Source organism: Psittacula echo, assembly GCF_963264785.1.
Source record: "Psittacula echo genome assembly, chromosome: 4".
NCBI lineage: Eukaryota > Metazoa > Chordata > Aves > Psittaciformes > Psittacidae > Psittacula > Psittacula echo.
This window is the reverse complement of record NC_137738.1, coordinates 110541495-110557064: the sequence shown is the minus strand read 5'-3', so window position 1 is coordinate 110557064 and position 15570 is coordinate 110541495. Positions and strand designations below refer to the sequence as shown.

General features: G+C 43.3%; 1 protein-coding gene across 1 annotated transcript in view; it reads right to left on the bottom strand.

Annotated features, from left to right (window-relative positions):
• Nucleotides 1-14614, bottom strand: part of SHLD1 (shieldin complex subunit 1) — a gene marked incomplete at its 5' end in the record, with an annotated part of 37096 nt that extends 22482 nt beyond the window's left edge. The window contains one exon of the mRNA XM_080616010.1: nucleotides 14452-14614. Within this exon, the coding sequence (XP_080472136.1) occupies nucleotides 14452-14614 (163 nt within the window). The remainder of the gene's footprint in view (nucleotides 1-14451) is intronic.
• Nucleotides 14615-15570: the final 956 nt, after the last annotated feature.

The following is a 15570-nucleotide window of genomic DNA, read 5'->3' as shown; positions in this document are numbered from 1 at the left end:
CACGCTGATGCTGAATCACTGGCCTATGTTGTTTTGTTTAAAAAAATATTGTGGATGATGAAAGTGTGCTATATTTTATACTCACAGTCTGCTGCTAAAGGCTTATGAGTCACTATTTTTTGTGCTTTTATGCTGCAGCCTCATCAGCTGCACAGCAATGAGCTCAGCAAAGAAAAACAGAGGAATGGGCAAAAAAACCTGAGGTCCAAATTAAGACACACAGAGAACTGGTTTAAATCCAGCACCAGATCTCCCACTTAGATAATTTATTTTTTTGATAGGTGCCTGAGCTGGGATGTTTTAAGAATACTTGATCTGGACTCAATCCATATGGTGTGGTACAAGCCAGATATAACAGAGGGGAAGTAGGGAGACATTAAGAGCAGCATGTGAATGCGAAGGCTGAGACTAAATAACTTCAGTCAAAACAAGGAAAAAAGTCAAAATGATCTCCACAACTCTGGGATTAATCCAGGCCACATCACTGCAGAGAGCAGAAACCTCCCGTCAGAAGCTGGTAATGGCTTTCCAGGCACTAGTACTACGTCCTCCCTCCTCACACAGCTATGGAGCATCCCCTGTAATGCTGCAGACACTAGATCCACCACTAAGCTCTACTAATGCACAGAAAACTAAGACATCCCCACTCACAGCCTCCTGCTCAGCTCTTTTACTTCAAATTTGCCCTGGCAGAATTGGGTAGGAACAAGTTACATCAGAGTCTTGGGAGCAAAGCAAGGAATACAGCTTCTAACTTCAACAGCACTGGCATCCCTTTTTACTCCTCCCTGCCACCAGCCACAGAGAATTCCCCAAGATTTGATTCTCTGTTGCCAATTCATCAGCACCTAAAGAAGCTTCGAAGTCAGGGAATAAATTCAGAAGCAACGAGAGACCATGGCAATCAGGGCAGATGTCTCTTGTTTTCTCTTGCTGCACTTCAAGGACAACTGCCAGTGCAGAGCCCTTTGGGTCCAATAAACATTTTTCTAGCACATAGTCACACTGTATGTCTGAGAAAAGGTTTGAGTAATAGAGATGTGAGTGAAAGCCATCTGGTGAAATGGAGAAGTCAGGCTGTGCATAAATGATCACTGATGTAGAAGATGCCCAAAAGCAGCTGAACTCCATACAGAGAATTTAGGTCTCTGAGGGTCATAGAATCATAAAATGGTTTGCGTTGGAAGAAATCTTAAAGCTCATCCAGTTCCAACCCCGTGCTATGGGCAGGGACACCTCCCACTAGACCAGGCTGCTCCAAGCCCCATCCAACCTGGCCCTAAACACTGCCAGGGATGGGGCAGCCACAGCTTCTCTGGGCAACCTGCGCCAGCGCCTCAGCACCCTCACAGGGAAGAATTTCTTCCTAATGTCTAATTTAAATCTCCGCTCTTTCAGTTTAAGGCCATTCCTCCTTGTCCTGTCACCCCACACCCTTGTAAAAAGTCCCTCTCTAGATTTCTTGAAGGCACCCTTTAGGTATTGGAAGACTATTACAAGGCCGATACTGCTTCCCCAAATGTCCACGCTAACCTGCGTGACCCACACAGCATCACGCTATCAAAGAAATAGTCTGGCAGGCTGGAACAGGAGGGCCTCAGCACAGCTTTCCAAGCCAATTTGCCCTTTTCCATGGTTCTGTCCTAGTCAGACATCTTTCATGATTTAAACTGAGGTTTTTAAGCCATTTTCAGAGATCTTTACACCCACACATAAATGATGCAGCTGACAAGCTGAGACACCAAGGCAGTCTGCAACAGCAAGGAATGGTAATGCTACTTTTACATAATAAGGTTATCACAGGCATTTCATGTTTGCCACTTGCTCAACACAGATATAAATACGTCTTGGGTCATTTTTGCAGTATCTGCACTACAAGACCATAATACAAAGCTGCAAAAAATAGCTGTACTATACAAGAACAGAGCCAACATTTTGGGAGCCCCACAGAATAGAACCTAACATTGATGAAAAAATGCCATGAATAAGGGTCTAGGTAACAGTAACAGCCACACTCCAACGCAGCCTTCCCAGTTATTTCAGTTACTTCAGGAGACACGGCATGCATTTTCATTTTTCTGCAAGAAAAAAGGCAGGATTTTGTGAAGATGTTTCAACTGTACAGCTGTTCTTGCACTCCAAAGTGACTGGAAACATTCATGTACCCACCAGCATGTTTCACAGGTGCTATTACTGTATGATTGTAGCATTTCGTTGTAAAACCCTGGCTTCTGGGCCGCATGACTGCTTTGTATTTCTCCTCTCCAGCTGCTAAGGAAGACTAGAACTTCACCGACATTGCTTCTCTCCCTTAAAAACACAACTAAAAATAGGACAAATACAGCTATGGAAGGTTATCTAGGAATTCAGCGTAAAAAAAAAAAAAGAAGTAACTTGTTTGAAGAAGAGGAAATGTACTGCAGTTTAAATGGTGATGGTGAGGGGTAAGAAGGGAACACTGCCCAGCTCCCACTCACTTGTAAAATATTCTGTCACTGCCCCTGCTGTCTTCCTGAACCCTTCCAGCCCCACAATTACATCAGTGATTGTTCCTCCAGCTCCTCAGCTTTGAAGTAACAACAAAACTAACTGAAATTTATTATGAAACAACACAACCCATTTTGCACAGGATTCATAGCATCTCCCTCAACTTCACAGCTTAATTTCCTTTTTCCCTTTCCTGAATCCTGCACTTCCATTTAACCTGTATCGTTTCTATTGGCACTTCAACATCCTTGCACAGAAACAGAGTATTGCTGAAGGGAATGTAGTCAGGCAACAAAGCAGATGAGGATCTCTGCAAGAGCAGCCTGTGCATTCAATTCCAATCATGTGAAAGAAATGGCTCCTGCTGCTTGCTCAAAGCCAGCACCTGAGTGAGAAGCAGGTGGTAAAAACAGTCCCTGGGCAAGATTCAGCCGATGAGTCAAACTGAGGCATTTATCTCTTTTATGAAAATCTAATGGAATTTGAAGAATTTCTACTACAGCTTTGCACTAAAATAACTGCCGCAGGAAAATAAGAATTTCTAACCCCTGTCTCCCTGCCTGTGACAAGCCAGAGGCTTACGTCATAGAATCAAAGATTTTCCTGTCAGGCCAGGCTTCACTGTGCATGCAGTAAATTTCTTGCAGCCATACACAGAAGCATGAACACATGAAACTGGTATAATATGCATTAGTGCATTTTGGACTCAGCTCCTGAAAGACTAGACAAGGAATGATGAAGTATCATCTTAGGCCATGGCTTCCATGCTGCTGCCCAGAGACATACCAGGTGCCACACAGACCTGTTTACATAGCCTCTCCCTGAAGATCTGGGAGTCTACCTAAAGACAGTTTACAGACAAACTTGTTTCAGATGGGAGCTCTCTGACAGCAGGCATCGTGAGTAGACCTTTGTTTTGTAGGGGACTATTAACTTCAGTGAACACTCTGCTCCCTCCAGCAGCACCAGACGACTGCCAACATGTGGCATTCAGTTGCTTCAGGACAGATCCACCTTCATGGATGACTCCAAGGGGTGAGGAATAGAGCTAACTTTTTGAAAAAGCTGAGTAGGGCTACAAATGAAAGCTTCAAGCACAGAAAAAATTTTGCACTACCTATGTGATAAAAACCTACTTATCAAACAGGGAAGCCCATGGAAGCACTCATTAGGGAGGATCCCAAAGCAAGGATAAGCTTCATTTCAGCTATGTTTGCACTGTATGTTGCATCTTTAGAGAGCCAGCAGCATCTAGCTATGCAAAAACACCCTCATCCCAACCTGCTATCTGTCTGTATCTTGGTCAGTGAGAATTCTTGATAGGTCTTCTTGTACTTCCTTAGAAGTTCTTATTTGTCCCCATAATATTTAATGGTATTGCGGTGGTTACAAATTACGGCTGAAAGGCACAGGTTTTATACAGTCTAAACTCATCTGTCACTCCCCTGTAAAACACATACTTGAATGGTTTCTGTTCTTAATCTACAATTTCCCATTTCAAAGAAGTCCACAACTTGAGAGGATGGAAAATAAAGAACAGTCTTGCTCTCTGTCATTTATTTACATGGTTTAATTCCTTCTTATTTAAATAGCTAACACGCATTAACTGGCCTGATAAAATAAAACAGCATTGGCATAAGTATGTACCAAATTGTCTTGCAGTAACCTTAGAAACAATAGCCATAATGTCATTACTGCAGTTTGAATTAGATGAGGTCACAGCAATGACAAACACTGACAGCTATGATGCCAAGAAGTAAAAGCCCAGGTTGGAATGACAGTTTAGATAAAGATAAGGAAGAAATGGCCCACAGGGACTCTTATTCCACAGCTGCAGGGCAAGGCAAGATTAAAAGACCCCAGTTACACTGGTGAGCAAACACAGCTCTTACATATTTATTGCAGGTTCCACTGTCTGGCACTGATGTGTGCCGATAGCGTGACTGTTACTGCCAAATAAACTAGGCCTGTCTCACACCAGACAACTGGTAAAAGATTAATGAGATCAAAAATACACATCAAAAGGATGCATCAAAACCAACGCATCCAGCAGGTTGAGGGAGGGGATTCTCCTCCTCTACTCCACTCTCATGGGAGCCCACCTGCAGTCCTGCGTCCAGCTCGGGGGGTAACAATACAAGAGGGATGTGAAGCTGTTGGAGCAAGTCCAGAGGAGGCCACAGAGATGCTGCGAGGGCTGGAGCAGCTCTGCTCTGGAGACAGGCTGAGAGCTGGGCTGGTTCAGCCTGGAGAAGAGAAGACCTTAGAGCAGCCTTCCACTTCCTAAAGGGGGCCTACATTAAAGCTGGAGAGGGACATTTTTACAAAGCATGTAGTGACAGGACAAGGGGGAATGGCTTTAAACGGACACAGGAGATTTAGATTAGCTATGAAAAGAAGCTCTTCCCTGCGAGGGTGGTGAGGTGCTGACAAAAGTTGCCCAGAGAAGCTGTGGTGGCCCCATCCCTGGCAGTGCCCAAGGCCAGCTTGGATGGGTTGAGCAACATGGTCTAGTGGAAGGTGTCCCTGCCCCTGGCAGGGGGTTGAAACTGGATGATCTTTAAGGTCCCTTCCAAATCAAACCGTTCTATGATTCTACGATATATTGTTTCTATCTATATGGCATATGTGCACCTTTTAAACCTTCATGATATTCTATAGCTAACAGCAAGACTGCTGTCATCAGTGTGAAAGCATTCATAGCCAGTCCTCTCCAGTAGATGGAGCTTTAAGAAAAGCTACAAACGCATTTGTTATAATAATGAAATTGGCTATATGGCATCTCAAAAACAGTTCCAGCTGTTGCGCAGCCTCCTTTTTGAAATGAACACCAATAATGGTTTGTTACCGTGACATTTATATAGATACACAGACTTCCCTCCTCGCTCAACATTCAGTAAATCCCTGCACTGGCTACTGAAGTAGGATCACATTTATTTTCCTGAACCTGACTCATAGGCCTGTCTGACCTTTTTAAATCACTAAAACACTGTCTTCACATTTCAGTTTTGTCATTTCAAGTCTAAGCCAAAGCTCTGAACCTTATAACCACGAAGGACCGGAAAACCACCTCAGAAAACACAAGGACTACAAGCACAGCAAACATCAAAGGCAAATGCAAAGCAAACAACTTACTGAAAACTGTGCCAGCAGGGTTTTGGAAGCAAAGCCAATAAAAACCATGAAGTTTCCTGGAATAAAAGTCCAGCAGTAACAGCGGATTTACGGATCATATTGAAGACTCCGTCCATGGCATAGGGTGGGAGGACAGCATTTAGGCTTTCAAGTCTTTACTTACAGGCTGACAGAGTTAACTATTGCCATACTGTTTAAAGGACCATCTACTGAAAGATGTCTACACTTCTGGGGATAAAAAGGACCACATTACCCAGAATCCACAGCAGATAGGTGGCTGCAGGAGGACAGTGATGATGTGTGAGGGAAAAACCACCACCACAATTTAGCACAGACTAGGTGACAAGGCAGTGAAACTGCAAAAGTAGGGAATATTATAAGGGAAAGAAAGAAGAGAACAAAGCATGTGAACAGACTGCAATGAACAAAAAGACCAGTAAAAGGGTAAAACACAACTTTGATGGACCTGTAGGGATCGCAGACTTACATTAGTACGTAGTAAGAGACCTTTCAAGTACCTTTTCAAGACCATCTGGCAAAACAATGTGCAAAGAACTAAAAGCAAAAACAAACTGCTCTGAGCCATGACACCAGTGTTGCACTGTGCATGGTTCTTGTCCCACATCTCTAAAAGATCATTGACAAGCTCGAAGGGACACTCAGGAGGATAACCTAAAGCTGCCTGAAGTCTTAGGATGGCTTTTCTTTGATGTTAGAATAAGATACACCAGTTTCTTTAGCCTGGAAAAATAAGACAGGGAGAATGTGTAAGATGTCTGTAGGACCACAAATGGCTTGGATAAAGAATCAGCAGTGATCATACACTGTTTCTTAGCCTGCAGGAACTGAGGAGATTCAGGGAATCAAAGAAAGAAAAAGACGGAAAAAAAGCCACTGTTTACCCACAGTCCCACTCACACATTGAGAGAGGCAGGGATCCGAAAGTAGTTAAATTCTTGGAAGGATCATTCATCAGGAGCTAGTGAAACATTGATATATAAGCCACCTGTGGTTCCTAAACCAAAAATCCTGGAAGCTAAAGGCCTGCAGAGACAGGATCAGTTCTCTTTGTACTCCTCTTAAATATCACTGTTACCTGCTGCTGTAGACAAGTTACCACTCAAGCAATCTCCACTTCGGGCATTCTCATACTACCATGTCCTGCATTCAGAATCACTTAGAAACATTTATAAATTTAGAACATTTAGAAAAATTTAGAAACCATTTTATTGTTAAAAATTCAGGGGGAGCATCCCGAACTGGAAATCAACACATTCTGTTTCTGCCTCTGCATAGAGAGGCTGGCAAGGGTTTTGTTAGCCTATACGCTCAATTAAAAATGATGAAGGAAAGGAAATGACAGTGATGGTCCCTCTAAGTCACCTTCAAACACACAAATTCCAAGTCCTGTATTGTACCAGCACTTTTCAGGAATTTGAGGGTAACATGCAGAACATGTACTATGCTCCTTTCCATGTTGCAAGGCTTGATAATTAGATTGGTGGATACAGACAAAAATATGCTTCATGAGAACAAACCTCCCCTTTTTTGGGGAAAAAAAAATAAAAATGAGTTGGGTAGTAAGAGACAACTCATTCTGAACAAAAAATATAACTCCAAACAAGCCAATACAAAACCTCAGGCTACAGCACAGAGCTGGGCTGTGCAGCTGATCTACAGCACCTCTGAGAGGCAAACTCCCAAGCTGTCCTTTACACACAAGAACATCAGAATCTGATCAGACAACTCCAGTGTAAGTGTAACTCCTTGCCTTTGTTACTCAGGTATTTCAACTGGACTTGATTTTTAATTATTAACGGTTTAGTACAAACTGTTCACTTCCACAGAAAACAGACCTACTCTGAAGCATTAAAGTCTAAAAGGCAAGTCACATGTCTCAGTTTTCCCCCTTACTGATGTAAGTAGAGGGCTCTAATTCTCCTTAAAATAGGATTAGTTTTCTTCCTTGGGCTGTGAAGAATAAAGCACTGTCTTTTTCTCTTCCAGGATTTATTTTTGGTTGGATGCTTTATGTAACACATTTCTGAAAAATTAATTTACAAAAGATGCCAGGCCTTCAGTGCTGCAGTGGTGCCGAGCGCTTGATTTTTTTGTGTCATGAGGTTTCCCTGAGCTCCTTTTATGTAAGGTAGAATAAATTCCACTTTGTAGCTTCATTCAATATGCAACACAACTGGGCCACATAGAGATGCTTGGAAAACTAATGCTGCCAAACTCAACAAAGCCATGGAGTTACCCAAACCAGGGGCCTGACAAGGACTTCAGTGGAGCTGAATAAATTCAAGTCCACTGAGCACCAGCCCCACTGGATCACAACTTCTATACAAAATTATTAGGGTTTGAAAAATCTCACTTTCTTTTATCCTCTTGGGAAGACCAGAGTATTAAGAAACACTCAGCAGTTTCACAGAATCACTGAATTACAGAATTGCTTGGGCTGGAAGGGACCTTAAAGTTCATCTGCTTTCAACCCTCTGCCACAGGCAGAGACATCTTCAACTAGACCAGGTCACTCCAAGCCCCATCCAATCTCGCCTTGAACACTGCCAAGGATGGGGCAGCCACAGCTTCTCTGGGCAACCTGTGGCAGAGCTTCACCACCCTCCTTCTTCATATCAAATCTAAATCTCCCCTCTGTCAGTTTAAATCCATTCCGCCTTGTCCTGTCACTACACACCCTTGTAAAAAGTCCCTCTCCAGATTTCTTGTAGGCCCCCGTTAGGCACTGGGAGGCAACTATAAGGTCTCCTGGAAGCCTTCTCTTCTCCAGACTGATCATGAGAGTGCAACTGGTTAAAAATAACTAATAAAAAACCCCAACACATTCACTTGAAAATAGGTTCTTTTTTGCTTTTGATAAGCTAAACATACCACCCTCCTTGACAAGTAACTGGATGTTTGTAAGAGTAGCAGGGATAAAAGAGAAAGTTGCTAAAACCAGAACTTTTAGAAAGGCTGAAAAAAAAAAAAAAAAAATTACAGTTGCACCCAAAAAAGGCATAATATAACCAAGCTTTAAAGGCTCTCATTCCCATAACAAAATCAGATCCCCGCATGGCTGTAATTGTAACAGACAGAAGTAGGAAAGCTATTTCCAGACAAAAACAAATACTTCACCAACAGAAAACCTTAGCCACTTTATGCCAAGATCCATGCAGTAAGCAATGAACAGCCAATACTCCTTAGAAATATTCCCATATTAGCCCTGGTGATTATTTAGCATCGTTTCCCAACAGCAGCAAACTGATACAGGACTGAGCTTGAAACAGTGACATACATCCCACCACCAGCTGAAAAAACCCAACCCAAAATCACCAGCCCTCTAAATTCTAAGCATGCAAAGCCGGTGTCATCAGAAACAGGTCACATTGCTCACTAGAGGGCAGCAGGAAACAAAGCAAAACCTGTAATCATAGAATCCACTAATTTCCAAAATAGGGCTTATGATCTTCAACAAGGCCATGGCAGTTATGAACAGGTCATCTTAAAAAAGTAATTAATTCTGCTAGTGCTCGGGATCACAGTTCTAATTGAAATGAGTTTGCAAATGGGAGAGCATATTAACCACCTGCAGTCAAAGGAGACCCTTCATAACACCACAAAACGACTTTGTACAGCACCCTCCCCTTCCCCTCCACATCGAGCCAAAAAGTAAAATGTTCTCAGGGCGATCTGTATCTTTTTGGTGAAGGGAGACTGTCAGCAGTTTCTGTACCTGACCACAGCAGCCTGGAGTGCAAGCACAAATCCCTTCTAGTTCAGCTTTGGCTCAGTCTGAAAGTTATTTAAAAATGTCACACGTTTTGGATTTACAAAGTTACACACACCTCTTAAATGAGACCAGCTAAAGGTTTTTAGCTTTCAGGTTGTCTTCAGAACGGCCAGACAAAAAACAATATTGGAAATTCTGCAACTCTCAGCAGCAGTGGTAGCTCAGCCAGCCAACCTATAATTTGTATACCAAGTAATGAATGAATACACTGAGTTCTGGGCTGAACTGAATCCCCAAGCACCCATCAAAAGCCAGCTCTGAAAGGTTGCTGCTGACATGACAAGTACAGCCTGCTCCTTTCATTTTCGGCTTCTATGTCAGCACTTCTGCAAAACTCCCATGGACAAAAAGCACAAACCGTGCCAGACTTCTTCAGTAAACACAACCCACTTCTGCAGAAGAGATTAAGCAACTCCCGACAGGCAAGTGGACATGGTAACAGAAGAGAGCATTTAAGGACAAGCCAGAACACATGCACTACCATTAACGTGACTCCTCAGCTGCTAATAAAAGACATAGCGACTCACTGCAAAACAAGGCATGTAGGTTTCACCGGGTATGTGTAGCATTTGTTTTTTTCAGAGTCCCAACTGCCCACAGAGCCAACAGCTGTGTGAACATGTTGGCAAACTCTGCTTTGTTCAACATCTGTGCTTGGTTGACTGAAAACTCGGAAAGCGACTGGAACAATCAAAAAATCATGATGGCTTTTACTTTTAAACTGGGGTCATTTGTGATCAGATGTCCTCTTGATTTGAGTGGCAGCTTCAGCAGCAGTGCTGCTGGCCCAGACTCCCTGACTTGCCTGGAGCCAGCAAGTCTCCAGTGAAATGGTTCTGCTCCATTTCCCCCAAGCTCTCATGACTCGGTCTGGACAGACTGTTTCTGAAAGAAGCTTAAAAAAAAACTGATCAAAAAGAACCTATAGCCTGACTCCCCACACAGGAAAAGCAATTAATACTCTTAAAACTACTTTTTCCAGAAACCACCATTCTGGAAAGACTGTTGCCCCCTATGAAAGACAGGACACGCTGTAAGCTGTTGTATCTTGGCATATACCTGTGTTGCTGCCACAAAGAGCAGCTGTCCCCATCTCAGCCACATTCATGTGGCTGCCCAGCAAGCTGGGCCAATTGCCTGAGCTGACTCCTCATGTGGCCACCCGAGTCCCAGCACCAAGGCTGGAGCTGGAGTAAGAAGGGGGCAGCCTGGGACTCTCACTGCATTAGAGAGATCAGGGCAGTCCATGAAAAATAACCAAAGGTATGCCTGGGCCCAAACCTGAAGCAAATTGCAGGAACATAAGTAGTGCTTTTGGAGAAGCAACTAAAGGTTGAACACCGCCAATGCTCCCAAACTGGCTTTTAGTAATTTTATTTTTTTTAAAAGTAGCCAGCTTTTAGCTACACACATGCCTATCCAATCACATAGTGAACTCTGCCTTCCTTCACCACATCTCTTCAGCGCCATCCTTCCTTTATTTCCTCTATTCCTGTAACACTCTATTTCCCATGTACCTTCCTCTTCCACCAGGCACTTAGAACATCCATTCTCCTAAGGACACAGCTTTTTAACCACTTTTCATTACAAAGAAAAAGCAATTACAGAAGAAGCTACAGGAAAAACAAGAAGACCCATGCCACAGAACTGCTAGCCCCAGGGAAAGGCCAGAAGCAGATGAGGCTGAGCTCTGACCATGCTTCAGACAGGCAGTCTCCCAAGCAAGGTACCATAGCTGAGCTCTCAAACACTGCCTCCAAACTTGGTCGAATCACTCCAGGCTGTGCTGGCAAAACCCAGCTCTGTCAGACCACGGAGCATGAGCAGAGCCCAGGACCTTGCCTACACCAATCTGTAGAGCACATCTGTAGTCTGATCTCTAACCCTTTTTAGGCTGCAATTTTTCCAGGCAAATACCATGTTTCCACTGTCCCTGGTGTGCTCTGGCTCAGTGCCCTAAAAGCAAAAGGAACATTGCCAGTGATTTATTTCATTGGAAACAACCTTTCAAATACCAATCCAAATAACTTCAGCCTTCCCCCCACAAATACCTGAGCGCTGCCAAGTTTTGCTGGCAACTTTTCTTAATCCAGAGGCGGCAGTGAGGTGTTGCCGCAGCACTGCGCAACAGACACAAACACTATAAATGATTTTTTTTTAATTATTTTCCAGTTTGGGCCAAATAAACAACAACAAAAAAAAAGGAAGCATGCTGAAAGATTCACTGATTCAGTGCAATTTTCTCAGTCTATCACCATTTAAACGCTCATTTTCACTATGACAATAAGCTAGAAGTACGCAGGTTTGTTGCAAGAGCAATACCCTCACTCCTGCACAAATCATAAACCCACTCATACATAACTTACATAACATCCATACTTCTACTAGTAGTAGTTCCACAGGACTACTGTTTTCTTGCCTAGGGATGAGTGCTTTCAGAAGGCCCTGTTTTCATGGCCAATGGGTACTATCTTCTGCTATTACACGTGATGGAGCCTCTCCAGACTAGTAAGACCTATAAATAGTGACTCAGGCTCTAGGAATATCTCCCATATTCATTTCTGACTCCTGAGGCTCAGAGGGCATGATATTTTACTCAGTGTCAGTCCAGTTCTTGTGGCAGATGTCAGAAAACACAGCCTGTCCTGACAGTCTACTTCTCTCCTAAGGAAGTTGTCACATTCCCAGAGACTTAACGGCCTTTTGAAAATGCTTGTGACTCACTAAGGAAGATTCTCACTTTCAAGTTTGATGAGAAGACTCATCATCCATCCTGCCCAAGCCACAATATGTAATCTTTTGATCATACTGTGAGGTGCAAGATATAGCCACTCCAGTTTACAATGTCTTATGAAAAAACAAATAAGCAAAGGAGCTTCCTTTCCCAAGATACATTTGACAGAACTTCCTTGTCCAAGAACATCTAGCACATTTGTTTTTAAAATCATCCTCCTGCCTCTTCAGTCACACTGACCAAACGCAATAGCTTAGAAAGCTGAAGTTCCATCAAAAAAGAGTTTAAGTGAGTATGTATATTGGTTTAACACTGTTAAAAGGAGAGAGGAGCTCAGATGTCTGGAGCATCAATCAGGTCCAATGTAATACTTGGTTATTTTAATCCCAGGAGCACAGCGTAAGGAACCATTTTACAGAGTGCATCCCACAGTTACTGCCAAGTGGTTTCAGTTGCAAGGGGTTTCTAAAACAAGCGATGAAGGAGAGAATCCATAGGCCTTATCCACCCTTCTCAGCACCTGAAATCCCCACTGACACCAGGGGCTGCTGGAGTCAGCAAGGAGGCAGGACCTGTCAGCATACATGTTCCACATATGCACCATAAACTTGCCCAATGCTGTCATCTGAGTTTAGAGCTGCCTATCTTTATTTTGCACATGTCATTGCCGCTATGCCTTCAGACCAGTCTCAGGACTGCTGAGTGGTCATGCAGCTCCCCTGCAGCATCCCATTCATAAGAGCAATTGAATCCATTTGCCATGAACCAAATTATGTCTGCGCAACTAAGCCGCCCTATACACACTGCAGGAGCTGCTGCACAGCTCCCACAATTCCTTCATACCTGCGACACAAGGCTTGTGAAATCTGAGTAAACAAATGCCTTCCAGCCTGTCTCACTGTAAGAGGAACTTCCACATCCTTCTCTGACACAACAGCAGAAAAGGCTTGCTCCGGACATTCCGCACCATGGTGGTCACCACTTATGCACAACAAATAAAGCAAAACCTCAAACCAGATACACAATTCCACTAACGCAATATGGATCATGAAATGTGATATGTATTATGGTTTAAAATAGAGGTTACAGTACAAGATTTGCATAATTAGTAACATAACACATGTGACTTCCTGGGCTGCACAGGAAAAGCTAAGTAAGCACTAGTAGCTACTGTTTGCAGATTTCATTGCAGTTTTGGATGCCCCACCACCAGAGGTGAAGCATAGGCAACTGGTCAGCATCAGCAGGGCCAGATCAGTTGGTAGATGCCACTGCTTACCTGTTTAGCATGCAAGGTAATGGAATTGCCACTGAAAATCCTCACCCGTTGAATTCCAAATTAACTTCATGGAACTAGGCTAAAGTAAACCACTGCAGTGCCAGAGGAAGGAGTGGAGCCAACCTCTACTTTTACACTACTTAAGACTCAAAAAACCCCCAGAAATGTCATCAATTATTTTTCACCTGCTTGGGTGACCTGATAAACCACCTCCACACATTATTTGCTGATCAGATTTTTTTCCCTTTACAATATTAAATATAATCACCATAACCTTCATCCCAGCCAGTTTGAATATAAGGTAAGAAGTGTCACTAGGCCAGTGCATTTTGATTTCACACTTCTTGCCAGTATTTTCACACTGACTAGGCTGACATGCCAGCTATCTCTTGATCTTCTCAGATGCATAATTACTTCTAAGAATCTGAAGTAGTGGCTGACCTAACATGCTATTTCTGCAGGAGTAAGTCCTCCTTCAAGTGAGGAAACTTCCATCTCCCAAGAGTTGAACTGAAGTGGTTCTCTTCACACTCATTTCATCAGCACAAGCAAACATTCACTGTTAACATTAATTTACACTGTTAATATTAAAGTAATGGGCTACAGAGGCCACATCCTGAGCTCATTCCTGGATACAAGATGACACATGAAGAACATAACAAAAAGTTTAAAAACATTTCTTACTGACTATAGTAATTTGAGGTAGTATTTCCTACTGATGTGTGGAGGATTGCTCAGTGGGTTAGTTCAAGTAACCCTCTTCCTCTGAGAACATATTAAATATGAAGAAACAATGTTGTCAAACCATTAGCAGCTGACAGTATCCTCTAAACTCCTCTCCTGTGTCTCATCAGCCCACAGTTCACACTGAATTGGTCACACTGGAACAGAGTAGCTCTGGCAAATTGTGTTTTAAGACAGGCAGATGCATCAGTATCAGACTGCAGTTACTCAAATGACGCACTGCCTAAATAGATAATGCACTGGCTAAGAAAGAGCATGTAGAGAGGCAAAAGCTGTTACCTGTGGGCAGAGACGGAAAAGTATCCATAGAGTGAAAAAGCTCCTCACTGTTTTCAGAACTGTATGGAGGCAGAAAGCGCTCTCCTAGGTCACAAACAGAGGGTAAGTCCAATAAGCTGCTCTCCTCCGAGTGAGGACTTGGTGACACCTCTTTTCTTTCCATGGTCCCACTGCAGAGACACAAACGTGATTGAGCTGGGCTTTTACAGCATGAAACTCTAAGCAGAAGTCAATACAAATGATCTCCCATTTTTGCACGGCTTATGAGCCCAGATAAGCTGTTCTAGCATATTTATACTTCATTTAAGAAAATCAGAACAAGTTTAAAGATGTAAAGAAAGAACACCACCAAAACCCATAGACAACAGGCCTAACCAGGATAACTAGGAGTCCACAACAAATCTGGCTTTCCTAGAGACTTCCCAGAAGTACAGATTCAGGCCCCAAAACTAGAAAGCTATGGAGTATATTCCCTTCAGGGTATAGTATGTATGCAATTTAAAAGAAAACTTCTTCTACAGGGTCCCTTTCCACTGATATTTCTAAAAGTCACAAGTTAAACCCATCCCTCCTGGCTCAGTTCATGAAGTTCATCACACTCACTAGCAGAAGGAAAGAGCATCTTAAAACTTGGTACTCTCAGTCTCACATGGATGGCAAGGATTCCCTGGTGTGAAGACACCAGAGCAACTGTGTTGCATGTCCCATGCACAGCACTTTGGAAAGCTGCAGTTGAAACCTCCCCACATCCCAACACCCTCTTCTTGAGCCCCCTCAAGCAGTCCACTACTGCAGAAGGCAGGAACACACAGCTGAGCAGAGAGCAGGACAGGCCTGGTGCTACCCAGTTCCACATCAAGGGCCACAGTGGACAGGCAACTCTTTCAGAGAGGATGGAACTGAAGTGCTCCAGGCCAGCAGCTTCAAGCACAGCCAAACAAGCATCTGGGGCAGGAGAGAAGCAAAAGGCAAAAACTTGATTGGGCAGGAGCTCACAGAATTAACAAACAGGAAGAGGAAGTAGGAATCCTCCGGCTGAAGCATGATTAGTACTGACTCAGTAAGAGGGGCTCTCAAGGAGAGATGCAGAAGAGCCCCAAACACCCTCAGTTTCCAGGT